Source organism: Nelumbo nucifera, chromosome 2 (genome assembly GCF_055504915.1).
Source record: "Nelumbo nucifera cultivar China Antique chromosome 2, China Antique-T2T, whole genome shotgun sequence".
NCBI classification, from domain to species: domain Eukaryota; kingdom Viridiplantae; phylum Streptophyta; class Magnoliopsida; order Proteales; family Nelumbonaceae; genus Nelumbo; species Nelumbo nucifera.
In genome coordinates this window covers 49,110,893-49,137,845 of record NC_142650.1, presented here as the reverse complement: position 1 = coordinate 49,137,845, position 26,953 = coordinate 49,110,893, and the positions used below count along the sequence as shown (strand labels likewise).

General features: G+C 40.8%; 1 protein-coding gene across 1 annotated transcript; it reads left to right on the top strand.

The window, feature by feature from the left end:
- Positions 1–14,344: 14,344 nt before the first annotated feature.
- On the top strand, positions 14,345–16,910 carry LOC104602449 (expansin-A4). Its single transcript, XM_010266133.3, has 3 exons — positions 14,345–14,577; positions 15,196–15,514; positions 16,193–16,910. The coding sequence occupies exons 1-3, from the start codon at positions 14,424–14,426 to the stop codon at positions 16,500–16,502; spliced, it is 783 nt and encodes a 260-aa protein (XP_010264435.1). The 5' UTR covers positions 14,345–14,423; the 3' UTR covers positions 16,503–16,910.
- Positions 16,911–26,953: the final 10,043 nt, after the last annotated feature.

Below are 26,953 nucleotides of genomic sequence, written 5' to 3'. Positions count from 1 at the left end.
AATAGGCCATTCATTCAAATCGAACGATTGAATCGTTGGCCCAAAAACCGATGACTAAAACGGTTCCAATTCCAGATTGAATTTTAAAACCTTGGAACTAAGTGAAGAAAGAAGCATACCTTGTCGAGTCAAGCTGGCATCAGAGGAAACTCAGCTAGGTTGCATCACGTGTACTATATGACAACCACCTGGCAATACAATCATCCCATTTGCCCACACTCTTAGGAAATAGGCCTTGGGCTTTCTCTATGTACATCTTGACGTGTCATCTACCACTACCATGTGTTGATCGGCACCAACATCCTAACTTATATAAAGATAAATTTCAAAACTTATTGCATTTACTATCTTCAATTCATCTCAAACAGTTTGAATGTTCGATTGCTATATTGACTTGAACGTCAGAGTGTTAAGCCCGGAATATCACCCCGGGCTCTCTGACCTATTTTTTCTCATAGGTTCTCACCTCACATCCACACCGAGCACCCATCCGAATAATGCAAACTTCACATCCTTTATTTGATGATTTTGATTACCAAGAGAAGGAATTCATCCAAAGTCTCCACTACACCCAACCAGAAAACCTTACCAATTAAGCTAGTTGGCATCTTCAAATTGTTTTGATTGATCACCTTAATCAGGTTGAATGCGCATCCAATTTGAAGGTGCCAACTAGTTCAATTTGTAGTCTCAACTTTCTTAGTCTTGATTTTTAATAGTTTTCTCGCCTAAATGATCTAATCACCAATTAAATCAGTAAAATTGTGACCCAATGAGTTTTCTATGTTTTACTCCATCACAGTTCTAGCAATATTAGTTATGTTTTTTTTTTTTCGATAAATCTTGAAGGCAATTTGATTGCATCAAAACTTTCAACAGTCTAGATTTTTAGTCTAATTAATTGCAATGCCTTTCTGCCAAGAACATGAGCTATACTATTACCTGTACCATGAACGAAGGAGATCGAAACATGAGAAAACGATCAAAAAGATTCCTACTAAAAACAATCACACGATGAATTCAACAAAGAAAATGGTCATTTCTTTGTTCTTTTAATGTATGCTAATCACAAATCTCATAATATAAGCTTTAAATTTGGGCTTATTTTACGTATAATATCAAATTATTGAACCCCAAAAAAAGTATCCGTTCATGAGCAAATCAAATCCCTAGCTAACCGAAGCAAAACCAGGATTATAATCTAAATATTGGATTGGGTTTGTATAGGAACTTAGGGATATGAGGTAATCGGTTTTTACCCTCTTGCGACCTTGAATGAAATAACGATGCTGCAGTAGGCTATAGGAATTCGATCTCTGTTGAAAAATGGACTTCAGAAAGAAGCATTTCAACTGGATTTCAAACAAAAAAACGATAAGGGCTGAACCATTGATGGAAGAAAAGGGGAAGATGGCATGAATTGGGTACGCTCCGTTGTTGAATGCTTTAAACACTGGGATTAAAAGGAGTATTTTGGGTACGCTTCGCATGAATTGGGTACGCTTCGATCAAGGAATATTTTGGGAATGAAGGGTAATTGTGAAAATTGAAAGGAGGGCATTTTAGTAATTTGGTCAAGGGTATTTTGATCATTAGGAACATTTTAGGAATTTAGTTTGCGGGGCATTTTAGCAATTTTGGATGAAGGGTTGCTTAGAAGTTGGGATTAAAAGGGCAATTTGGTAAATTGGGTATCAAAAGGCGATTGGAGTAATCTAGGGTTTGAATGGGGAGATTTAGAGGGGTATTGGGTAATTTGGAGAATGAAGGGTATTTGGGTCAATTTAGTAAATGAGAATGTATTTTTGGGAAATTTATATAAGGGGTGTTTTTGGTGAAGATTAGAACGAGGGGTATTTTGATAATTTGATCAGGTGTATTTTGGTCAAAGGGTATTCTGATAATTTGGAATGAGGATATTTTGGGAGTTTGGTTTGAGGAGTATTTTGGTAATTTAGAAATGGGTAATCTGGTATAAGGGTACTATTGAGGGAGGAGTATTTTGGGAATTTGGTATGAAGAGTACTAGGTGAGATCAATAGTAGGTTTTGAGGATTTGGGGATAGAGACTTGGTAGTATCAGAATGGTTTAATCAGGTGATCAAGGATGAATTAGGGTTTAGGCGACGAATCGAAAAAAAAAATCAGGTGCTGATGTCTTTCCTCTTAAGAAACAAATTAATGCCAAGAAATCATGACATCTCAATGATTGGACTATGGAGCACAAGCACAGTTGACTAGGCCCTAGCAATGGTAACTACCCTTGCAACAAGAATTACCAAGTCCACCATCTTCCTCAAGTTGCAATTCAAAGTCTATATTCTATAAAGGTGGAGTGTGACCTCTATCTCTACAAATTAGGGATTGCCACTTGTGCTAGCAACCACCTCTTCTAGCATTGACCACAACTAGCAACCACAACCTCTCTCAACGGCAATGGAAATGAGTGTATTTCTATACGTTGTCTCTATCTTCTACTTTCGTTAAAGTTAAAACTTGAAACATGAAATAGATAGTCTCCTTAGAAATCCATATCATAGTTTTCTTTTTCTTTTTTTTTAAGGGCTTAACTTTTTTTTCTCAAAATAAGAAAAAAATTGTATGTAATAAAACGGAAATCTAATCATACATGCCAAATCCAACTTCAGATATGATCTTGAAATTCGAAACCGAATATGTTTCAAGCTATTGCAATCCTAAATGTTAAAATGCTTGTTTGATGAGTTTCATAGTTGGTCAAGCATGTAACAAATGGTATCAAAGTCTATTGCCATAATTCACGTTTGAACCTTTGTTACTTAGGACTAGGGGTAGATTTGAGCCGAACCGAGCTGAATATTTGGCTACTCAAGTTCGAGCTTGAGCTCAATTCGATCTAGAGACTTGAGCTCGAGCTCGGCTCGGTTCAAAAGCTCACAAGTTCGAGCTCGATTATAAGCCAATCTTTTTCTAAAAATAAAAATTATATATAAAAATATTATTTTTATTTTACATACAAAAAAATAAGAATAATAAAAATTATTTACTATTATACATAAAAAATAAAAATATTATATATAAAATATATTATTATATATAATAAAAGTTGTATATTATATATATATATGTATATGTATATGTATATGTATGTATAATAAAAATTATTTATTTATTATATTAGGTTCGATTAGGTTCACGAACCTCACGAGCCAAGCTTCACTAGGCTCGATTAGAAACAAGCCTATATATCGGGCTCGAGCTCAGCTTGAAGTTTGGTTTAAATCGAGTCAAGCCTTATTTTTCATGAGCCGAGCTCAAATTGCTCGTGAAAAGCTCAGGTCTCAGCTCGTGGCCACCCCTACCTGGGACATGGACTACCAAGAGTGGAGTGACAATTGTGAAAGAAAGGGTTACATGGAATAAAGTGAAAGTTACCGAATGGAAATGACTACTTGCCACTAGAGTGTGATCCATCATGAAAGGGCTACCTTCTGCTAGAGTGATAGTCATTGTGAAGAAAGCTACTTACCACTAGAGTGAGAGTTGCCTAGAGTGATGCAGCCGAGATGTTGGTTGAGGAAGTGTAGTGGTTTATAGTTGTCATAAATGTTAAAGTGCTTGCCATGATGCATTCATTAATTTGAACTTTGAAGGCTTTTTTTTTTTTTTTAGTATTGATCAAGCATGCAACACATGCCTTAAGAGTATGTTTCTATACTATGTCTCATACTCTTGGTTTTTTGAGCTTTCAAGGCTTAATACTTCAAACCAAATATGTTTTTCAATTTTTGTACTCAGTCAGTCAATCCACTTGAGCAACAATTGGAAGTCTAAGGCCAAGTTTGGGAGTGCTTATTTGAAAAATAAGTGCTTGTTCTAATAAGAATTTATGAGCATTTGGTGAAAAAACACTTATTTTAAACTAGGGTAGTATAGGTATTTTTAAAATGATGTGGTGGACCAAGATAGGCCAAAAAAGAAAAAAGCACTTAAAAATCAGGTGCTGACATTTTCCCAAACGCAAATAAGTGCTTATTGGTGTGGTCCCAATCCAAAATAAGTGCTTACTCAAATAAGCACTCTCAAACTTAGCCTGAAACATTTTTTTGAAGATAAATAGGAAAAAATTATAAAAAGAAAACAGAGCACAACTACATAAAATGTTGCAACCCTGCGTCATAAACAGACCAAGATTGAACCGCCCACCTACCCACTAAGAACAAAAAACTGAGATCCTCAACCTAAACCAAATAGGAAATCTACAAAGACTCACACCACCAAAAGAAACAAAAACAAAAACAGAAAAACAAAACTCACTCCCTGCACCCTTGACCTTTCAAAAACCACTAGCACTAAGACTTGCACCCAAAAAGAAAACTAAACAAAAGCATGACTTCTTATCTTTCCTCTTCCACCTCTCCCTATTCCTCTTGTCGAATTTCGTCCTCTCAAGTTCTCATCTTCCTTCACTGAATAGTCCACATAGAGATCGGAAAGCTTTCTCAATTTTCTACCCCTCGGTAATTCTCCCAAGTTAAAGGTTCCACCTGCTTCATCTAGAGATATTTCCTCCCCTCTCATCCTCTGACTCTTAAACCTCTTCCTCCTCCATTTCCATAGATTTGAAAGCTTCTATTGCAGCATCTTCTTTCCCTAGAAAGAACAAACCTAAGGTTTTTGCCATCTTTATATTCTATTTCTCAACCAGAAGATCTTTGTTTTCAACTTAATAATCTCTAGAGCTGTCCAAGTTAATTTCGTTTGTTTGTTGGACACCCCATAAACTCTTCCCTCCACGTCTACATCTTCTTCCAAAACTGGATACAATTGGGGGCTCTCTTGTGATCCTTCTTCCTCCGAATCCTCTTGCAACATTTCTTGATCTATTCTGTCCACCTCCTCTCCCTCCTCTCTACCTTCTATCACCCCCTCCACTATTAACTCTAGTTCTCCCCTGCTAACACATTTCTCACCCTCCAACTCATTCCCTACTTCCCTAGCATTTCGAAACTTTACAGAGCAACCTATTCTCCTATCTAAAAGCCGCTTACAAGATAACCTTAACCCATTCTTTTTGCAAATTCCTTTTGATGGGATTAAGTGTTTATGTTTTTTATCACCATAACAGTTAATTTTCCATTTCTGATTGTGGAGAATAACTTAAGCCTCTCCCAAATAGTATCCACCGACACCAAACCTTGGCTACCCCCCTTCTAAATTGTCCAAGTTAATTTCATTTGTTTCTTAGACACCCCATAACCTCTTCCCTCCATGTATACACCTCCCTCCGAAACTGGATACAATTGGAAGCTCTCTTGTTCTCCTTCCTTCGGATCCTCTTGCAACATTTCTTGATCTATTTTGTCCACCTCTCCCTCCTTCTCTCTACCTTCTATCACCCCCTCCACCATTAACTCTACTTCTCCCCTACTAACACATTTCTCACCTTCCAACTCATCCCCTACCTCCCCAACATTCTGGAACTTTACCGAGAAACCTATTCTCCTATTTGAAAGCTGCTTATAAGATAATCTTGACCTGTTCTTTTTACAAATTCCTTTTGATAGGATTAAATTTTTTAAGTTTTTTATCACCGTAACAGTTAATATGCTTTTTCTAACTACAGAGAATGACTTAAGCCTATCCCAAATATTATCCATTGACACCAAACCTTGGTTACCCCTTCTAAATTGTCTCAAACAACTCACCCATGAACTTGGGTCTAGACCCAACTCCCTCAAAATGTGAGGCTTTAAGAATTTTGAAACATGAACAGGAACATTCAAATTCCAATCAATCCTTGAATTACTATTTAATGTGGGATTCACCATCTCCACAACTAGCAACAATGCCAAATCACTAGAATTTTTTGCCACTGAATCATTTGCAATAAAACCAATAAGTCTGACCTCCCCCTTTTTTGAGAATTTCCTTCGCCGGAGTCTCTGTCTTGCTGCTTCCCCCTTGCAAAGCTAACGAGGGAAAACGAATATGAAACTGCATAGGTGCAATTTGTAATCGTTTGATATAAATGGTGTTGAACTATTGCGCTAAAAACCTAAGGCCAAAGTGGTTTCACTCCCAAGTTTTTTTTTTTTTATCCAAAAGGCTACACAACGAGGGGGGTAGCCCATCCCCCAAACCCATAATCCCTCGTACCCAGCTCTAAGGGGCTACACAAAGTGGTTCCATCCCCAAGTTGGTTTTTAAACCTTTATACTAATATCTTAAATGATCAAAACCTCCACTCTCAATATTTATGATATCCAAATGACTTTTCTATATTGATATAATACACACAAACTATAAGTACATGTAATTTACCATCATCGGGATTATGATGAGGACGTCGAAAGAAAACCATATGGAGGAATCTCGATTGGGATGCCCCCGCAATGGTACAAAAACACTCCATCAAAATGATGGAAAGTTCATACACTTGCGATGAGCACACAAAGCCACTCGGGATGTGCGATGGGCATGAAACATGTTCTAGGATTTGCAATGAGCACAGAGGGCCAACCAAGACCTATGATGTTTATAAAACACCTCTTGGAACCTACGATGGGCAATGAGCATCACCCAAGGCTTGCGATGGACATAAAATAATATCGTCAGTCTAAGACAAACCCAATAAACAACTAACACCTTGCGATGGACACAAAATGGCAGTCCATGTGGTAATCAATGGTGGACAGACCCCGAGGCTAGCAACACCCACCTATGGGAGATCAACATTCCTTTTGGTCACAGTGAGCTATGATAAGGCATAGCTCATAAGGGGACGTGTCAATAGGGAAACTCATAAGGGGACGTAGCCTACATGCGCCACGAGAGAATCCTTAGGAGAAAGGAAACTTTGTCCTTAAAGGATCTCGCTAGACACATGGTGAAATCCTAATGTTGCTCCCTTAATAGTCGACATAAAGATAAAGGTCCCCTTTCCTAATAGGAAATGTCTCCTTTTAGATCCTTCTCCTTATAGCCTTGGGGTCATCTCTATAAAAAGGGGAACAACCCTCTCACACATCAGACGTCCATATAATCATAACACTAGGGTTTCTCGTGGAGATCTCTCACTCTGTTTCTCTTCATACACCCTTTTATTCTCTTCTCCCACTATCCTCTATAATTAGTATTTCTACATTCTCTCCTTCCTGCCATACTCTCCGAACCTTGGGAGATTTGACCAACCTTCGTTGCCTTACCACCGCACCTACACAAACAATACAATATGTATTAATACTTTGAAACTTGTCTAGTTTATAAAGACTAAAGAGAATAGGCTCAGTTTGGAAATATTGTTGATGTTGTCTGATCCGTGGTGTGCTGAGTCGGGGGTGTGCCGAACTAAACATGTAGTAGATAAGGTGGAAGGACGAGGTCGTGCACCGAGGATATCTACAAACATGACAGAGTTAGAGGCCTAGGAATGAGATCCTCAAGAAGGCACTCTGATGCTCAAGTTAGTAATGGGATGATGTAGTTTGTTAGGCCGAGCTGAGGAGAACAGTAAGTGAGTACAAACATGACAAAATTAGAGGCATGGGAATGAGATCCTCGGGAAAGCACTCTAATGCTTAAGTTAGTAATGGGATGATGTAGTCGGTCAGGCCGAGCTGAGGAGAACAGTAAGTGAGAAAGAGAGCTAGAGCGCTTAGAGAGTTTTGAGAATTAAAGCCCCTTTACCTTGAGGAGACATGCCTTTAAATAATTGAGTGTTTGAGTTCTACCTAGACATGCTCCTTGCGGGGTCATTGGGATGTGGCCACCCACCTTCCCCGGAAGTGGCATTTATCCTTGGGAGGTGGTGCTTGTCCTTTTCTGTGCAAGACTTCACTTTTATCCGAGGTCTTCGATGACATAGTTATCCAAACTTATAGGTGAGTAGTGCATTGTTGTGGTTCGAGGACGTTGGCCACAAAGGTGCCCATGTGGTAACTTTGACCAGCTAGGGCACCACCTGACAATAGTCCCCCAGTTTCGAAATCAAGGAGTGAGGTGATTAACCACGGTGTAGTGGAAGAGCTCCTAAAGTGGTTAGTTGAGGAACTTAGTAGATTTCTCTAGTTGGCTGAAGCTTGGTCGAACTAGGTCTAATGCTTCGGGCGTTCTGCGCTCTTTGCTTCAATATGATGTCTATTTCTTTGTCCTATTCTTCATTTTCTTTCCATTCCATTCCAGTAGTTCCACTTCGGGCGTTCTGCGCTCTTTGCTTCGGGTTCATGCTGAAGACTGATGCCAATATGGTTGAGGTTGAGGTTGAGGGGATTGAAGATGAGGCTAAGGTCGAAAAGACCAAATGTGAGGTTGAGTTGGCCGAGGCCGAGGAGGCCAAGGTCGAGGAGACTAAAGGTGAGGTCAAGTTGCTCGAGGTCAAGGGAACTAAAGGAGGGATCGAGGTCCCTAAGGAACCGACTTCAATCATTGGTTGGCTTTGATCCTCCTAGGTTGGCCTCAGTTTTAGGCTAGTCAGGATTGCAAACTTTATGGCTAGGTGGCCTTGGTCTTATGCTAACTGAGGTCTCGGGCTTAATGGCTAGGTGTTCTCAGTCTTAGGATGGCTGAGGTTGTGGACTTAATGTTAAGGTGGCCTCAGTCTTATGCTGACCAAGGTCCTGGGCTTGATGGTTAGGTGGCCGAAGTCTTAGGATGGCCAAGGTCATGGACTTAATGGATAGGTGGTCTATCTTATGCTGACCGAGGTCCCAGGCTTGATGGTTAGGTGGTCAAAGTATTAGGATGGCCGAGGTCGCGGACTTAACAGCCAAGTAACCTTTGATCTTATACTGACCAAGGTCTCAGGCTTGATGGTTAGGTGGCATAATCCTTAGGATGGCTGAGGTTGTCTACTTAACAACTAGGTGGCATCAGTCTTGTGTTAACTGAGGTCTCAGACTTGGTTGCTAGGTAGCCTCCAAGCCTACTTGGCCAAGGCACTTCTAGGCTCGCAAGTTTCCTTGGGAGCCTGGTCATCTAGGAACAGGTTGTCAACTCCTTATAGAATAGGCCATGGTGCTCGACTGACTCATCCCTTAACACCAAGTCAAGGGGCTTGCCATGGTTCCTCGGCTCCTTGAGGCCGTTATGACGCCATGGAGAAGTCTTTTCTGGTAGCCCTTAAGCCATGAGTGCCGGGGACGCCATTCTCACTAAATTTAGTATGAGCTAAGAATCCTAAGTGTCCATGCTTGACCATTAGGGTTCAACTAGGTCACCATGGGGGGGGGGGGACTTGGTGTGTGTAACAAACGCATATTATCAAGAATTAACTTTTATTGCTCAAATATTAGTTACAAGGAGTTCATATGGTTTTGGCAATAATCACCCCACTTAGGGGGCTCTCTTTAAGCGTCACCCTGTTTGAGATAACGACGATGATTCTAGCCAAAGGCCGGCCTTGATTGATAGGCATGTCAGTGTGACTTGAGTTGTCTCTGTTGGGAGCTTGATGGTCATCCATGAAACCCCTGATGTACCTTCTTCCGGCGAGGTCTTCTATGTGGTTATGGAGGTCCTAGCAATCTTTAGTATCGTGGCCATGGTCTCGATGAAACTCACAGTACTCGTCCCTTGTCCTCCTGTTCCCTTGAAACTTCAACTTCTTCGGCCACCGTATGAACCTACAATTATGAATTTGATTAGCACCTTGGTTCGAGTGGAATTGAGTGGAATGAAGTTCTTGAAAGTCAGGGGTGGAGTCCTCAGCCTGCGACTTCTACGATGGTCACGAACGTGGTCAGCTCGGTTGTTGCTCTAGTTCTTGTGCTTCTTGTCATGTCGGCCTTCTTCTTCTTCCTGTCGGTGTTGTGCTTGTGCCTCTTCGACATTGATGCATTATTAGGCATGTGCCATGAATTGGGTCAGTCCAATAGGGGCTTTTTTATATAGTGAAAAGTTGAACCGAGATGTCTACAACCCATTCATGATGTCGGCCATGGCTATAGAGTGGTTTAGTCTCTAGACTTGGATGGACTCATTGTTAAACCTCGCCAAGTACTCCTTTAGGGGTTCACCTTCCTTATGTCAAACATGTATGAGGTTTGCTAACATCTTCTAGTGTTGGCGGCTGCTGGTGTATTGTCCTCAAGCTATTCCCAAGCAGCTATTGATCGAGGGGGGAGCGCGGCATACAACTGCATAGCTACTCCCTGGAGTGTAGAGGCAAAGGCCTTGCACATTAAGGCCTTGGAAGAGCTCTATAGGAGCATGAAGGCCTTAAATCCCTCCAAGTAGTCGGCAAGGTCTGAGGTCCCATTGTATTTTTCCAATTGAGGGGGGCACATCCTATAGAGGCTGCTCGTCCATGATTTCCTATGTGAAGGTCAGCTTCTTCGAAGGGCATGACTCTTTTGAAGGACAAGCTGCCGTGGCGGCTATGCTCCGGTTGGCATAGCTTGCTCTAACTTGTTCAATTGCTCCTGCACGTCTTTGATCTCTATGCCGAGTTCTGTGAGTTTTATCTCCTTTGGTGATGCACGACAATCTTTCATAGGGCTAGGTTTGGCAAGGGAGACCTGTGACTGTTGGTGTTGCATGTGCGAACCGAGGTGTGCTAAGCCAAGGTATGCCGAACCAAGGTGATCCTTGATGGGAAGATGAGCTCCTTTGGAGTGGTGTGATTGGGAGTGAGCGTTATGGGCTTGGGTTCGAGCTTGAGACTCAGACTTCTGAGGTGGCTAGGGCCTCTCACGCTCAATTTTGGGTCTTGAAGGATCCGTTGGGTGCCTTTTGGGGTCCTTGACATGAGGATCGACTATCGTAGGCACAAGTGGGGCTGGTTGCATTGTTGTAGGGGCATGTCCTTGATGCCCCAACGCTTCCATCATTAGGATGAGGTGGTCGACCTTCTTCTGTAGGGTGTTGAATTCTTCAGGATTCACCTGGTTCTATGATCAAACCTCACGAGGGGAGAGTTGTGTCGAGAATGGGATCCCCGAGATGGGGAGTGCACTAAAGCGGTTGGAGGTGCTTTTGGGATGCATGATCGCTTTCAGTACACAAGGAGAGAGAAGATTGGAAATAGGCGTTTTGTGCCGGTTTCCACAAACGGTGCCAATCAAATGTTGTACGATCTGAGGTGTGTCGAGCTAAGATGTGTTGAACTGAGGTGTGCCGAATTGAATACACAACAGGTAATCTTATCACTAGACGAAGATGGGGTGGAAGGACGAGGTCGTGCACCAAGGTGGTTTACAAATAGGATAGAGTTAGAGACCTGGGGATGGGGTCCTTGGGAAGGTACTCCGACGCTCAAGTCAGTAATGGGGTGATGTAGTCAATTTGGTTGAGTTAGGTCGAGCCGAGGAGAATAGTAAATGAGAAAGAGAGCTAGAGCGCTTAGAGAGTTTTGAGAGTTGAAGCCCTTTTACCTTGAGGAGAGACGCCTTTAAATAATTGAGTGTCCAAGTTCTACCTAGACACGATCCTTGAGGGGTCATTGGGATGAGGCCACCCACTGAGGTTTTCGGGGAGCTCTGCCTTCCCTAACAGGGGCACTTATCTTTGGGAGGTAGTGCTTGTCCTTGTCTATACAAGACTTCACTTTTATTCAAAGTTTTATGATGATGTAATTATCCACACTTGTAGATAAGCAGTGCTCTAACGTGGTCTGAATACATCGGTCATGGAAATACCCACATAGCAGCTCCGACCAACTAGGGCACCATCCGAATAAGTACAAACACAAATATGTACAATACAAAAACATGCAAAATAATACAAAATTCAAGCTTTTGCAATCTTCATATTTGTATTTATGACCCTTCCAAATTTAGTTATAAATACAAATATATACACTGCAAATATAAACTTAAAAAATATAAAATACAAGTCTTTACACTCCACATATTGTGTATTTATACTCTTTCCAAGCTGGAAGGGAGAATCGGGGCTTTCTTCACATGTTTTGACATGGCACTTGGTAGTACCACGCTACTGGCCCACGTCGATGTGTGGGTCGGTGTATTGTTGTTGAAGGTCAGTTGAATAGACGATGACGTGGACGATCCTATCGTTCTAGTTGGTCGGTAGTCAATGATCTCATTTCCACTTTTTCGATCGTCTTGCATGCAAAAGAACCACCCTAACCGTATCAGTCACTCTTTGATAAATGTGATGTCTGATTTGTTTGATATATATATATATATATATATATATATATATATATATATATATATATATATATATATATATATATTTTGACAGTGGATTTTGCATGATGCACACTTTCACGAAAAGAAAAGATCAGGGCCCTTCGTTTAGTCAATCATAATTCATACAAGATTGAGATTACGCAATTTGTACGACGCTTGTGATAAACAGGCTACAAAATCTTGCGAGAGGCATGAGCTGGGCTCCCTTGGAGTGGAGTGAAAGGTGTTGAATATTATTTGAACGTTTGGGCAGTTGGGCCCGCGCTGGACAACGCATGTGAGCTTCTCAGATGATGATAAATCTTAGTTTCGATGTACATAGTGATGCACTGATGCCTCTTGCTTGATATCACTCCACCTCCACGAGAGTTACAGAAACGCCAGAAAGCAACAGTTCAAGAGAATGAAAGAGAAAATAGAAAATAATAAACCTTGGAAGCAATCAGAAGGAACTGATAAACACGATAGAGAGGAAAAAAAAACAAAAAGAGCTGGATGGAAAAGCTTAAGAAAATAGATAAACTAATTATTTATTCCAATTCAAAACTCCAAAGGGAATAAGGGAATAGATATATGTGGCAGCTTGGCATACCTTTTTCTTACATTCTTTAATTGTAATGAAGATTTTGTCGCTAGAATATACAGTAACATCTTGTCTTGGCCATAAGGGAGAATAAAAAAAACATAAAAGAAAAACTAGAGAGCAATTGGGGAAAGGAGTTAGAAGTTGGAACTTGGAAGGAGCAATTACTGAGGAGAGCACATGGTGGTGGGTTTGCGGGTTTCTGGATTAAGAAGGCAATTTAAGTGATGTATTACGGTCGATTCAACATTATGGGTCCGTTTGGTTTACCGTCTGAATTGGAACCAGAATTTATGGGAATGAGAATTGAAATAAATTGGAATTGGATTTCATTCTCAAAAGAGGGGAGAGAATGTTCATTCCCTCAATTATGAGAATGTCATTCTAAAAAAAAAAAAAGAGATTTTGATTCTACCCAACCAAATAATTTTCAGATTCTTATTTCCGATGAACCAAACGGGCCACCGTCGACGACTCGGACTCGGTATATAATATACTTCACAGACCGGTTTAATAATAGCTGAATTGGGCCAGTTGGGTGAGAAGAAAAAAAGCTTATATTTAATTTATGTCCTTTAAGATAAAGTTGTAAGAAGATTGAGAGTTCTTTATATATCGGCTGAAGCTGAAGCTGGTTTCAGACTTCACTCCTCAGCCTTCGGCTCGACTAGTGGTGAATGTGTAAGAAAGGGCACATGGTGTGAAGGAGTCGCCGATGTGACCGCCCAGGCTGCCACCGCAGGTGCCCATCACGCACCCTGCTTCACTTTTTAATCTGAGAGAGTTACAAGTAGGGCAATCTAGTTCAACTTTGGATTGGTAAAATAGGCGCAGTAGACAGTAGTAGTTTTTGCCTTGTTGGTGCCTCGGTGGGGACTGGGGAGACGGGAGAGTGGAGACTCAGCGAGTGTGCGTGAGGCTCGAGATGGGACCCATGTACGGTTAATAGCCCGGCGTGATACGTGGGCCGATGAATACGGACAACTGGGTCCCACCCCTACGTGGGAGTTGGGACGCTTGTTTTTGTTGAGAGTTCTCCTTTATTTGGCGGGTAACTTTTTTTTTTAGCTGCAGTGAAGATTGACTGGGATCCCCTCCCTCCTAACGTTCCCACCGTTCATCCCATAATTAAAACAACAAAAAAAAGATTAAGAAAAGTCGTCGAATCACGACCGCCGGAAACGGCACAACTTGCGATTGAAGTAAAGCTGTTTCGGACGGGCCTTTTTTCTCCCTTTCTTTGTCCACTTGTATTAATATCTGAGAGAAATACCCCTACTTTTCATAGAAACTGTTGTAAATATCATGAATGAAGAAATCCCACTACCCTAGGGACAATTTGGTAAAATGAGGTCGAATAACAATTAACAGAATAAGAGCAATGTCTCAGTTCAAACACGGACCGAGAATCCGCTTCCGTTATGTTCGACTTCTCTTTTACAACGTCAAATGTTTTTTCAAGTGAAATAAAAAATAAAAATATTTTATTATTTTTGGGAGAGTTAAAACTCTTTAACTTAACTCCACACAAGAATGCCACACTGCATTAATTACGTTGTAATAATTTCGTCCCCTGTCCCTGCGTTACATCCCACGCATCCTCCATAAGTAGCCCACCTTCCTCCCTTCTTCTCTTCATCCCATTACCAGCCTCCAGTCTCTCTTTCTCTTCTCTCTCCCTCTGCTACCACTTACAAGGGCGAGAAATGGCTACTCCCAGCGTGATTTCAAGTCTTTTACTTTTGCTCATCTCGTGTTTGATGCTTGTCGACGCCAGAATCCCTGGCGTTTATAGTGGAGGGCCATGGCAGAACGCCCATGCTACTTTCTACGGTGGGAGCGACGCCTCTGGAACTATGGGTATGTAAAGCAGATAACTACTGCCTCAACTGCTTTCTCGGTTTCTTCTCCTAATCCTATGAAGCCCTGCATTCATACTCCTGCAATGCGATACATTTTCCGTCACCTGTTAATTCTCCTCTTTTCCTAGTGTTGTTAGAACTCAGATCCTCGGTATTTTCATGTGTCTCTTTGTTTTTCAGTGCAGTAAATTCCAAGTTTCTTTGTGCATTCCCCCAGATGGACAGTTGGACACTAAAGTAATTCCATGGCTAATCCTAAGAAACCCGCCTCGTGTTCAGTTTCTTTTCCAAGCGAAGGAACTGCGTGTGGCTACTCATATTCCAACCATGACTGCTGCATACCCTTTGAGAATTCTGAGTATTAGTGCAGCGATCGACTAACATTTGGCCTTGACACTCCCCCAATCCTCTGTTACATGCCGTCTAGAGTTGCATTCTGATCAGCAAACCCATTAAACCAGTTCAAGACTTACATTATTGTGCAGATTTCACGGAATCTAGTTCCATTCTTTACCGCATTTTGTAGCGCAAAAACCCCCTTTGCTTTCTCCGCATTTCTCTTAAAAACATTGCGACCGCCGAAGTCATATTTTGACACTCTGGTTTCTCTCTGCAGGCGGAGCTTGTGGGTACGGCAACCTGTACAGCCAAGGCTATGGCGTGAACACAGCGGCACTGAGCACTGCCCTATTCAACAATGGCCTGAGCTGCGGTGCATGCTTCGAGATCAAATGCGCAAACGACCCTCAGTGGTGCCACCCCGGCGGCCCCTCCATTCTCATTACGGCTACCAACTTCTGTCCACCGAACTTCGCTCTCCCCAGCGACAACGGTGGTTGGTGCAATCCCCCTCGTCCTCACTTTGATCTGGCCATGCCCATGTTCCTAAAGATTGCTGAGTACCGTGCCGGTATCGTTCCCGTCGCATATCGAAGGTGAGCATCTAACATCTTTTCTCGCTTTGTTTTGACGCGTATGGGCCACATCCCTGTCTGGTCCCAAGCCCTATCCCCAAATCCCTTGCAGAGATTTTCACTCTTCGCCCTTTTCCCAAAACGTTTTATGTTATTCGAAATACCAAAAAAACCCAAACTCATCCGACAAAATGTCTAATTTCCACAGTCCTTCATCCTTCACGCCGATGACGTTTATCAGCATTTTCGATGGGTCGTCGATCTCGAAACTTCATCCTCTACGGCAATCGGAGGATAGTTTGCTACATGGGTCCCATATTTACGTAGCCGACTTGGTGTAATTTGGCTGGCCCAGTACTTGATAAGACTGTAGACATGCTTAGTTGCTTACCATATCTCCGCCTGGATCCTGCCCGATTTCTTGGGTCTAATCACGAAAACCCGAGGACCCGGAACGTTTGCTTGTTTTTTTGTCCCTGATTTATTTAAGGGAAAAAACAAGTGGGGGCCCAAGCCCGAGCAGTACAAGAATAGTTTGGTCGTAAATGTTAAGAAGGGTTTGTGTTTTTTATCTTTTAACCCTTCTCATTTCATGGCCCCCTCTCACTTTACTTTTGTAACCACGTTCCCACTGGCCCTTGTCGGGTATCAGAGAATGTGAACGGAAATGACTAAACTAGGGTTTTTTTTAAACGACAGGGTGCCATGCCGCAAGCACGGAGGAATCAGGTTTACAATCAACGGCTTCCGTTACTTCAACTTGGTCCTGGTCACCAACGTCGCCGGAGCAGGTGACATCGTGAAGGTGAGCGTGAAAGGATCGAACACAGGGTGGTTGACCATGAGCCGTAACTGGGGCCAGAACTGGCAATCAAACGCAGTCTTGGTAGGCCAGGCGCTTTCGTTCCGCATCACCGGCAGCGATCACCGCACCTCGACCTCGTGGAACGTCGCTCCAGCCAATTGGCAGTTCGGTCAAACCTTCACCGGGAAGAATTTCAGAGTCTAGGATTTCGTTAATTTTTTTTTTTTCAAAATTCCCGCGTCGGGAATTTTTATTTTATTTTTTACTTTGGCGCCATTTTAGATGCTGCTTTCCTTTTTTTATCTGGGAAGTTAAAAGTAATAGGGAAAAGGGGTGAGAGTAAAAAGGGTGTATGTGTAAGTGTTGGATATGTGAAGTGAAACTCTTTTTTTGACTTTCGATGGTGGGGAGGGGTGGGGGGGTGGGGGGTATTTGTTTTATCACTTTTGTTAGTGGGTGATGCTCAATTGAAAAAGAAAACAGGAATGGTAGCGGCTGAGGTGGTTGCAAAAGCATGTAGCCCGCAGCTTTGCATCATAGATCATTTATATGTATTGTCTCAATAGTGTTGTTATATGAATGAATTAAGGAATGAATGGATTTAGTTGTATATTTATGGTGTACCTTCTTTACTAATTTCCGTCTGAATAATATTATAGAGAGAAGGGAAAACACAGCAAAGGGTACTCTTCTCAGTTGTCATCCAAATTTGGGGAGAAGAGAGGGTGGAGTGCAGTTGTCCAGGGAGGAGGGAATCCTCAAAATTTTATCTTTTTCTGAAGTTTGGTTGCAGGCAGCTGGGGAGTGGGGGATGGGAAGACAGAGCACATGGAGGGACCAAGGAGGCATCACATTTTTTGGCGGGTCCGTCTGTTTCAAATTAATTAACATTTATCTGACGCCCAATGTCATGCTATTCTGTCAAATCTGTCCCTATTGCCTCGCCTCTATCTACACAAAACAATGATCCAGTCAATCAATCTCTGTAATCAATGAGAACCAAATTCTAACCCAAGTAATTTAAACAAGGATAAGATAAACCGCTCATATTGGCCTCTCGGTTATACAAAATAAAGTTAAGGGAGTGAGCAGTGTGAAGGTACAATTTAACCTCCCATTCAGCCCAAGTTTTGGAATCCAATGAACTAACTGGAGGATGTCCTCCACCCAACTTAGGTTACATAATGAATGTTGGGAGGTTGACAAGATAAAACGTACTACACATACTGGTGTTCGGTAACTTTTGTCGCAGTTCGCCATTCTTTTCTGACAACCGTTTTGGATTTTTGCGGTTTTTTTAATGATAAAATATAGAGGCCTAGAGTCTGCTTCGATGCGATGATAAAAACTTCAGGGTCGAGAATGCGGTTTCAACCCTGAGAATGACCATTTTGTGTTAAAATTATCATAACCTGAATATGGGGTTGGTGTTGTCCAGTTCATCTCATAAAGCTTCGTTAGATTTTGGACCGGATTGGATGGTTGCATCATCAGAACGGAGAATGACGGTTTAAGCCTGGGCCAGAATTTTTAGGCCCAAATTACCATGGTTTTCAAAATTGGACCGAATTGGACGGTCGGATCGGAAAAACTGGGAACCAGTCACCCATTTTTCTTCAAAACCGCTTTTTTTTCTTAAAACCACTGATTTTGGTCAGCAAACTGCTGAACCGGCTGATTAATTGTTCAAACCGTTTTTAATTTTTTTCTTAATTTTTTTAATTTTTTTTGTTAGAATGGATTGATTGTTCGGGTTGAACAGTCGGACCGTTCTACCGGTAATCGGACCCTTGACTGATTCGGTTATAAAATTCATGCGAAGGACATTTAGAGTAGGTGCCAACTTGAAATGGTATTGATATATAAAATAGAGGTATTTGACATTTTAAATGTTTATAGATCTACAATGAAATTCACAAATTTGCAATGAGCCTGTTCATGCCTTTTCATTTGGATTGTCTGAGTCTTAAAAATGCTAACTGTCAAATGTCTTTTCTTGAGTCCAAGAAAGGTACATTTACTACTATAGTACTATTTGCTTCATATTAAATTTCAGATCTCAACAAATCACTGCATTCACCGTTCACATGTTTTATCGTTTTGTACATACCATTAAAATTTTAATAATGTTAAAAGATTTTTTGTGACGTAGGGATGTGTGTTTTTATCACTGGTTTATGTCTTCAATATACAAAAACTTATTAGAAAATTCTTTAGGTTGCGCTTGATTGAGGTGCAAATATGAATCGATGTAAAATTCAATCGTCAGTTTGCATTTATATTTGTTTGTTTTTGGTGTAAAAGCAGACCCGTGTAAAATTTTACATCCGGTCAACTTTTGCAGTCATTTGTTTTTCATCTAAAAATTATATTGTAAATTGATGTAAATGATACATCAATAAAATTGGTATGCTTTTACATTCATTCTCACTTAAAAATTCTCATAATTTTAAACCGACTGACTTTTACACAGTTAATTTTTCCACCACATTAAACACAACCTTAAAAATTTCTGTTAATTTCTTTTTCTGTATTTTAAAAATAGGCTCTTACCATAAATATGGCCTCTTAAGATAACCCATCAATATCAGCCATCAAAATGATGTAGGCGTACCAAATTTCCAACACTGTCATCACCTTCATCTCCTCCATCTCCATCATTGCCCATGCTCACCTGTTTGATCTCTCCCTTCATCCCCGTCCTCTTTTCCACTATCATTTCTACCTTCTCCCTACATTGTTTTTTTCACTACCATCTCACTGTTTTCCTTTGGATAGACTGATAATTCATATTTAATTGGATCAGCCAGTCCAAATTAATTATGGGATTGGAATGGACCTGGTCCATCCATCCTTAATGATTTATATTGAATTGGATCGGATTGAACTAATATCCAGTCCATTGATAGAAGATAAAAATACTGGTATTAATGGACCAATATTTAGGTCGAAACCAATCTAAATTAAAATTAATTTGAACAGATTGAATTGAATGGTCTAAATATTGAATTAAACTGATTCAAAATAGTCCAGAGTAGATTGGATTGGACTTGGTCCATCTATAATGAATTCATATTGAACCGGATTAGATTGCTCCAAATCTGGTCAAATGGACACCCTTAGTCATAACGACCTATATCATTTCTTCATGCTCTCTTTTGATTTTTCTTTTAAATAACATACTCTCACTTACAATTAACCCACTTAATTAGGAATTTAACATTTGATATAAGTTCTGGGTAACCAAGTCTCAGCGCCAAGTGTGAAACTAGGTACCCCCCTAACATACATACATGATAAATGGGAAAGTGTTTCAGCTCCCTTAAGATGGCTGGTGTCAAATACCTTTCTTATATAGTCTCCGTGTCTTCGATTATTTATTAGTTGCTTGTGAGGGATGGCAGATCGATGCCTATTACTATAATGGCTGAGTAATTCATGACACTTAAATTGTGAATAAATAGCAGATGCTGACGACTGATAATGGTATCACTAGACACAGCTCACAGCCACAACCAATTGTTTGTTTTTGTGGGTGGGGGTGGCTCACGGCTCACGGGTAGGATAGTGATTCCTGGTAACCGAAACCATAGGGAACCCAGCCTAATCAACTTGTTCGAAATTTGACCAAGTATCTGTCTATCTGACCTCATTGTTCCCTCAAATCAACTAATTTGTTCTTGGCTTGGCCCCATTTATAATCTTGACTGCCCAGTCAAAAACTAACCACAATTCCCAACCTGTTTTAATTTGTTGTTATCGTTGTTGATGGGTGAGGCTTGGGTCTTCTGATTCATTGCAGCCAATTGAGTTAGCACTTAGCAGTGCGCCTGATTTTGGCTAAAGTCTTTATCGAGAATTTAACTTACGGTTTGGCCGGGCGGTCATGGATCGTTGTGGTTGTTCTCGCAGTCGATGGGGTTTAATAACTTGTCTGACAAGTGGTAGTGGTCTAGCTACGCCTACTCTATATTGAATTCCCATTACTGTTTCCCTCATTTTGGGAGATTGAACAAAAATTGCAAACAATCAGAATCGGAGTTAACAATTTAATTAATGGAGATGAGGTTGAGGTGGTTGTACAATGTGCGAGCATTGAGATCATCAGCCAGAGCCAGCCCTCCCGTTGATGCTATAGCTAGGTTTGGAAGAATTGCTCCAACATCCAAAGAGCAGCTGGGTCATCCCATCCGTTGGGGAATGGGGAAAGGTCTCAGTCAACATTTTTTATGACCCCCCTGACCCTCTGACCACTTGTTATTTTGGGTACCATCAACCGGTCATCTCGTCTACCAAGATTCAAACTTCAAACCAAAAACAATTACCACTTCTTTCCTTTTCTTACTTTTTTTTTTTTTTTGCCTCGATTTGCTCACCACCATTTAGGAGTGTCATCTCGTCTATCAACATTAGTACCTTGAATTTTGGGGTATTGTCAAGTTAGTTAGTCTCTGCCGTCAATCGTCAATTATCTGTTTAAAATGTTAAAATTATTGTCTTTAATCTTTAAAATTATTGAGGTATTTGAGATTTTAGACTAATAAAATTATTGTCTTTTATTTTTAAATCTGAAATATATTTTTGTCTAATTATTCCTTTTTATTTAGCTATTGTTTTCCTTTATTATATTTTTTGTTTTTTTCTCTCTTCTTGAAGATAACGGGTTCAATTTCAAGGTAGAAGGCAATGACCATGGTTTTTAAAACTGACCTGGAGATTGAACTGGTCAAAGGTCCGATTATCGGGTCAAACGGTCCGATCGTTTCCGTTCTGACAAAAAAACAACAAAACTTAGAAAGAAATAAAAAAAATGAAAACCGATCAAAACCGTTTGAACGATTAACTGCCTGGGTTAGTGTTTTGCTGACCAAAATCATCAGTTTTTATGGAAAATCCGGTTTTGGAAAAAAACCGGAACTAGTCACTCTGACCATTTGGTCCGGTCCGTTCTTGAAAATCACGCAATGAACAATATCCTTTTTTGAAGAATAATTTTGATACTTTAAACAAATAACTGGTCAGTTAACAGCTGGGACCAATTTGACACCTCTCAAAAATTTAAGCATTATAGTGATACATTTGAAAGTTCTACCCTCCAAAGTTCCAAAGGTAAGGACACTAAAGTGGAACTTATTAGCTGCATTGGGGCCATGATATTCCCTGCATGGGCATGTAATGTTAATCATTCAAAGATGCCTAAAGTCGAAATAGCCGTGTTTTGCGGAGTTTGAATCCAAGAACTGAAGAACATGTTTTGGATGGTTGTAACGCTCGGGACCGGGACCGGCCCGGCCAATATATGATGATGGTCCTCCTCGGGGACCGGCAGCTTGGCTTGGCTTACCATTTTTCATCACCCCCATAAACAAATCCAGGTCCAGGGCTCCCACTCCCAGCTAAATAGCTCAATGTAAAGAGGCCCATGAACATGAAGATCACTAGCATCTGATCCGTCTTAAACCTGTCCTAGGCTCCTTGTATTTTGTGGGCCACCTTTGAGTCCAACTTAATTACACTAGCCAGCCAATACTTGTTTGGTACCAAAAAGCATTTACACTTGGGAATGGGAATGAAACTAGTGAAAAAGAGTGCGAGCTAGTGCTTCCCTTAGCCCCTTTTATTACATGTACTAGTGCAAAAGAAGCCATGATCAACGACTGACGACCCATATGTTTTTTTGTTCTGTCAACTTTTCTGAATTCTGAGTAGCAAAGCCAAACACGTCCTTTGATATCATACTTTATTTGCTAAATCACTTTCTTTGGATGACTTTGCTGCACTCTGCCGGGGTTTCCTGCTGCTTTGTGATTTCTAAGAGATTAGGCTTGACCAGACGGACCAGACACAATGTTTAAAGTGGAGCAGCACTGACCCTGACAAATACCTTAAACTGTTTACTTTATGTCCCTCCACGACCATCCTCATCCTGATACTGACCCAAAAGCCAAAAGGGTCCGATGGGTGTAACGAACTGGAGCTGAGATGGGGCAGAGACAGCTCCAGCTCCAGTTGAGATGGGTCGTTTGGTACTTCTCCATTCTTCCACAGCCCATTCGCAAATTACACGCTATCATAGTAGTGCATGTGACGCATACGGTTCTGTATTCATTATTGAGGGCGGGCCGCAGAGATCTTGTGAGATCAAAGTTGATACGGTCAGATGATTGATGGGTCTATTTCATTATATGTTTGGACTTTGGAGTGGTCTCATACTGACCAAACGCTCTCCTACATAAAATGCTTATTAATTACGCGGTTGGGACCTGCAGGTAATGGGATCCTCCCATTCAGTCCCGTCATTCTTCACACCAGTCTCACTCACATTTTAATTTGGAAATTTAGTTACATTCTCTCGTCTCTTATTGTTTTATTGGCCATTAAACCAAATTCTGCAAACTTTTAGTCGTTTCCCCTCACATTTGAGCATAATGCCATCAACATGCTTCGTAGAACCCAAAGACAGAGAGCATTTTATAAAATAGCAAAGATTTTTCGTCTGATCCGTCCAGAGATATAGAGAGAGAGAGAGAGAGGTATAAATGAATACGTGTAATCTGCTTTACCCCACCCCCACCGTATCATATCTACTGAATATTGATTGAGTAAAGCTGAGGTTAATGTGGGACCTACACCGGATTGATGTCCCATATTATATTTCGTGTCACATAAACTCTCATCTTATGTAACGAATCTGTGTCATTCATCATTCATAAGGTAGTCTGTGGTCAGGTTCTTTGTCTTTCATTGAGAGGGAAAAAGAGAGTCTATTGGTGATAATATTCCCTGGCTGTAGTTGGACTTGTCAAATTAATAATGTTTGAATGATCATCGAATGTGAATAAATGCTTCCACAACTGCGTTTCTTTAGCAAGCTTATCAGATACATGTTTTAAGGGTTTGCTGCTCTCTTGGGTTCTCAGTAGAAAGCTGGGATAAGGTTTGCCTTTTCTGTAGAATTTTCATGTGCAATCCAATTAACATTTCAGTGCATAGCGCATATAGTAGCGTTTACATTATTGATGAAGTGGCTTGTTTAGCTTTGGTGCCTTAATAGCGGGCAGGATATGGTTAGGTATTAATTAGGGGAAGATGGAAGGACAGAGGTCTTCTTCATATGGTACAAGAATTCACCAACATCCTCCATGGGTTCAAACCGGATTAGTTACAAGTTGGTTTCGTCTTAACTCTTTCCCCATTTCCCCATTTCATTGCTCAAGGAATTTCCTCCAAGCAACCAACACTGCCTCAGTCTAAGTCACCCAACTTCCTTGAAAAAGAGGACGAGCTTTTCATTAGTCCACCATGTCGGTTTTGTCCTGTAGTGTGTTTTCTTTAGCGGTGCTGAAGATGCATGATTGCTGCACACTGCGTTGCTTGTTGGAATTGCTCTAAACTTACCAACGTGGCCAAAGTAGGGGTAAAGCTTGAGCTGCCCCAGTCTGGGTCTAAATTGATCCAGTTGGCAATTTTATATGGGCTGGGCTTATATTTTTTTGTCCTTGGATTGGACCTGGTCCTAATCCTTAATTACCCTGAGCCCAATCTTAACTTTAACTCAATACAATTGTCAACAGCTGGGCCTGGATTGGACATATTGGATTGACCTTTGGCTCGGGCTTAAGCCCAATTGTTAGGGTTGGGCTTAGGTTCAATTAAATCCATCCCAACCCGCCCAACATGCACCCCAAGGAAAAGGGCTTTGTCCATGCTCTGAGCCAAGACCTGATACAACTTAGGCTTGTCCGGTCCAGCCCAAGAGCGTCCATTCACAGGCCTGAGACCACGGCCTAGTTTTGTTATGTTACACATATATCGTGTTTCAAAATGATTTATATGGAAAGACCGATGCCATGATTATATAGAACTGAGGTTTAGATCAGGATGGAAGGCCTTGCAAAGAAACCATTGGATTGAAATCTTCTGTTACGTATATACATGAATTTTGAAAACAAACAAAATTCATGTTGCAACACTGAGGTTTAGATCCGAATCTAGGACGCACTAGCAACTACTACCTGTCGTTCGTTCAAAAGCTGCAAAAACAAACAAAAATTACAAGAGGAAAGCCGGTGTTATACATTACCACAACAATGCAGAAAATGAGAGAGAGAGAGAGAGAGAGAGTCACTTGTTGCAGTTGACATCTGGAGTAATTGTCACTTTGAGGTTGAGTTTGCACTGTAAGGGAAGTTGCTTTGCTCTCTCGAGCTGAAATCCCAAAGATGGTGCAGTCTGCTTCAGGCACTGACAGAGATCCCTTCGTGAAGATTTGGTGGCTGCCAACTTATTCAGAGCTCGAGCACTATTGCAACACTGCACACTAGGATTCAGCCCTCCCATCCCCATCAAATAAGCTTCACAAGGGATTAGCCTGGACACCGCATCGCCACAGGAGATCCCGGTCGCGGGGCTCACCAGCAATGCAAGAACTCCTAAGCACCAAACCCATGTAGAAGTATAACCCACCATTTTCTTATCTGTCTTCACACCTCAATCATCCCTTTCTGTTTCACTCTTCTTCCTTTTGAGTTTTGATATTGAAGGCGACACCACATGGTGTTTATATGTATAGGCTAAAGAATGAAAAACTTGGGTTTGACCTCTTAAATGACCCCAGTTCATTTCATCTTGAATGTAGAGGAGGTTGGTAGTGTAATAATAAAAGGTCGGGTACCCTTAATCAAGAACTTGCATCTTCTTTTCTGATGTCTTTCTGACTACTGATAAAAGTACTTCAGGCCAGCTCGATCTGCACTTGTCTTGTGTCTTCTTAGTCCTGTTAAATGAATTACTAGTTTTGATATGCCATCTTCTCATTTAGGGAATGTTGATATTGGCGAATGCCACCTTGATTATTATATTAATTAATGTCTAAGTTAATTTTAAAGAAACATTAGTTAGAAAAACCCTAGCTGTGCAAGCAGCATTTCTTGTATATAGCTCTTTATTACAACCTAATCTTTAATATTCATTAATCCTGATCTTAGCGAATTAAAAGGCAAAGAGGGCCAACAGACTTCTAGTATATGTATTCTAAATGTTTTCGATACTCTTGGTCATTTGGCATTGCCCATATCTTTGAATACAATCCTTGAGAGAAATAAGTTGGTTAACATCATTAAAACCCATCGACGTCGAGTATACTTATAAGGCAATATCTGCATGGGTGCTAAGTTGACACTTCGAGTCAGAAAGTAGGTAAGCTCCTCTACTGATCAATCCTGACAAGCATCTATATTGCACAATAAATAATGAACCGTATTTTTCACTGTTAGAGATCTAAATAAAATTGCAGTCAGGCATCTGATCACCATAACGGCTTAAGCTTTTACCAGAGCCCGTTTGGTAACTGCTTAATATCTAAACCTCAGACAGTAGAGACTATATAGAAGAAAACAACGACAATTACACATAAAGGAGGATTTAAGTACCCAAAACCCGGCCATTAACAAAGTTTGCTTGCACGAGTACTGATGAAATCAAATGATCCAACCCCAAAATCCACCTCTTAATGATCGCCAGATTGTAATTAATTAATAAGGAGTTGAGTTTCTTCTGCTAACTGCCATGTTTAATCTGTGAAGTGATTTGATTTGGTTCCATTGACTCCATCTATCTCTACTGTTTTTGTGTCCGTCCGATTTAGTCGTAGAGGTCAAACCTTCAAAGTCTTTCAAATTTGTTTCTATTTCTTGTTCTTACATAAGCTCTGCAAATTGGATCATTTAGGCACAGCATTATATTCTTATTTTGATGCAATCGACAGGGGGTTATTCCTTCCACGATAATCAATCAAGCTCGTTGGTCTCATCTTTGAGAGAAAACAGTATGGTTACCGTCTCCAAATCTGGGTGGTGGTTGTAATTAAAAGGGATGAATAGTAAATCTGTTGGCTCACCAATCAAGGGTATGTTGAAAGAGTGTAGTAAATCTGATAGTGCTAATATCAGATTGTGAAGCGGGAAAACAAGGTATATGTTGAAAGAGTGTAGTAAATCTGATAGTGATAATCAATCTGTTGGCTCACCATCAAAAGGGGAAGAAACCAAAGAGGGAACATTGTGAAGCGGGAAAACAAGGTATATGTTGAAAGAGTGTAGTAAATCTGATAGAGCTAATATCAGATTGTGAAGAGACATCATATGAATATGAAACACCACTTGTTAGTTGTTACGTTATTGGGTTAGTTGGAAGAGTAGTAAATCTGATAGTGCTAATATCTCCTCCCGATCTTGAACTGTACCCTCATGGGCTTGTTACTATATTAATTTTCTGTGATGAAGGTATTAGTACCTCAAATATGATTAGTTCAAATGGTTTTTGGTGCGGGTGCTTTCTTGGTGCAGCTGGCTGTTTTCCTTCCACTGGTCATTGAGAAGAAGTTGAATTATACTGATGGCGATTTATAAATCTCATGTGAAAGCTAAAAGAAATGAATTGGACGAGGGTGTGGCTCTATTTTTCTGATGATTTGGTTGTTGTGAACTTGTGATGGCTTTGGAGTCGTCATTTGCATCTCTTTCTTACAGTCGTTGTCTTACTTGGATAGATCATATTCATATTTCGTCTCTGTGCAGCAGGGAGCAGCTGGGCCTTTTGAGTTTTGCTTTGTGAATGGGAGCCTAATAAATGCTCCAGGCTCCAGCCCATAAACT

Excerpts from the sequence above, each read along its gene's own strand:
- LOC104602449 (XM_010266133.3), top strand. The coding sequence starts at position 14,424 with ATGGCTACTCCCAGCGTGATTTCAAGTCTTTTACTTTTGCTCATCTCG. Across the intron at positions 14,578-15,195 it reads CGACGCCTCTGGAACTATGG|GCGGAGCTTGTGGGTACGGC; the intron begins GTATGTAAAGCA and ends TTCTCTCTGCAG. Across the intron at positions 15,515-16,192 it reads GTTCCCGTCGCATATCGAAG|GGTGCCATGCCGCAAGCACG; the intron begins GTGAGCATCTAA and ends TTTAAACGACAG.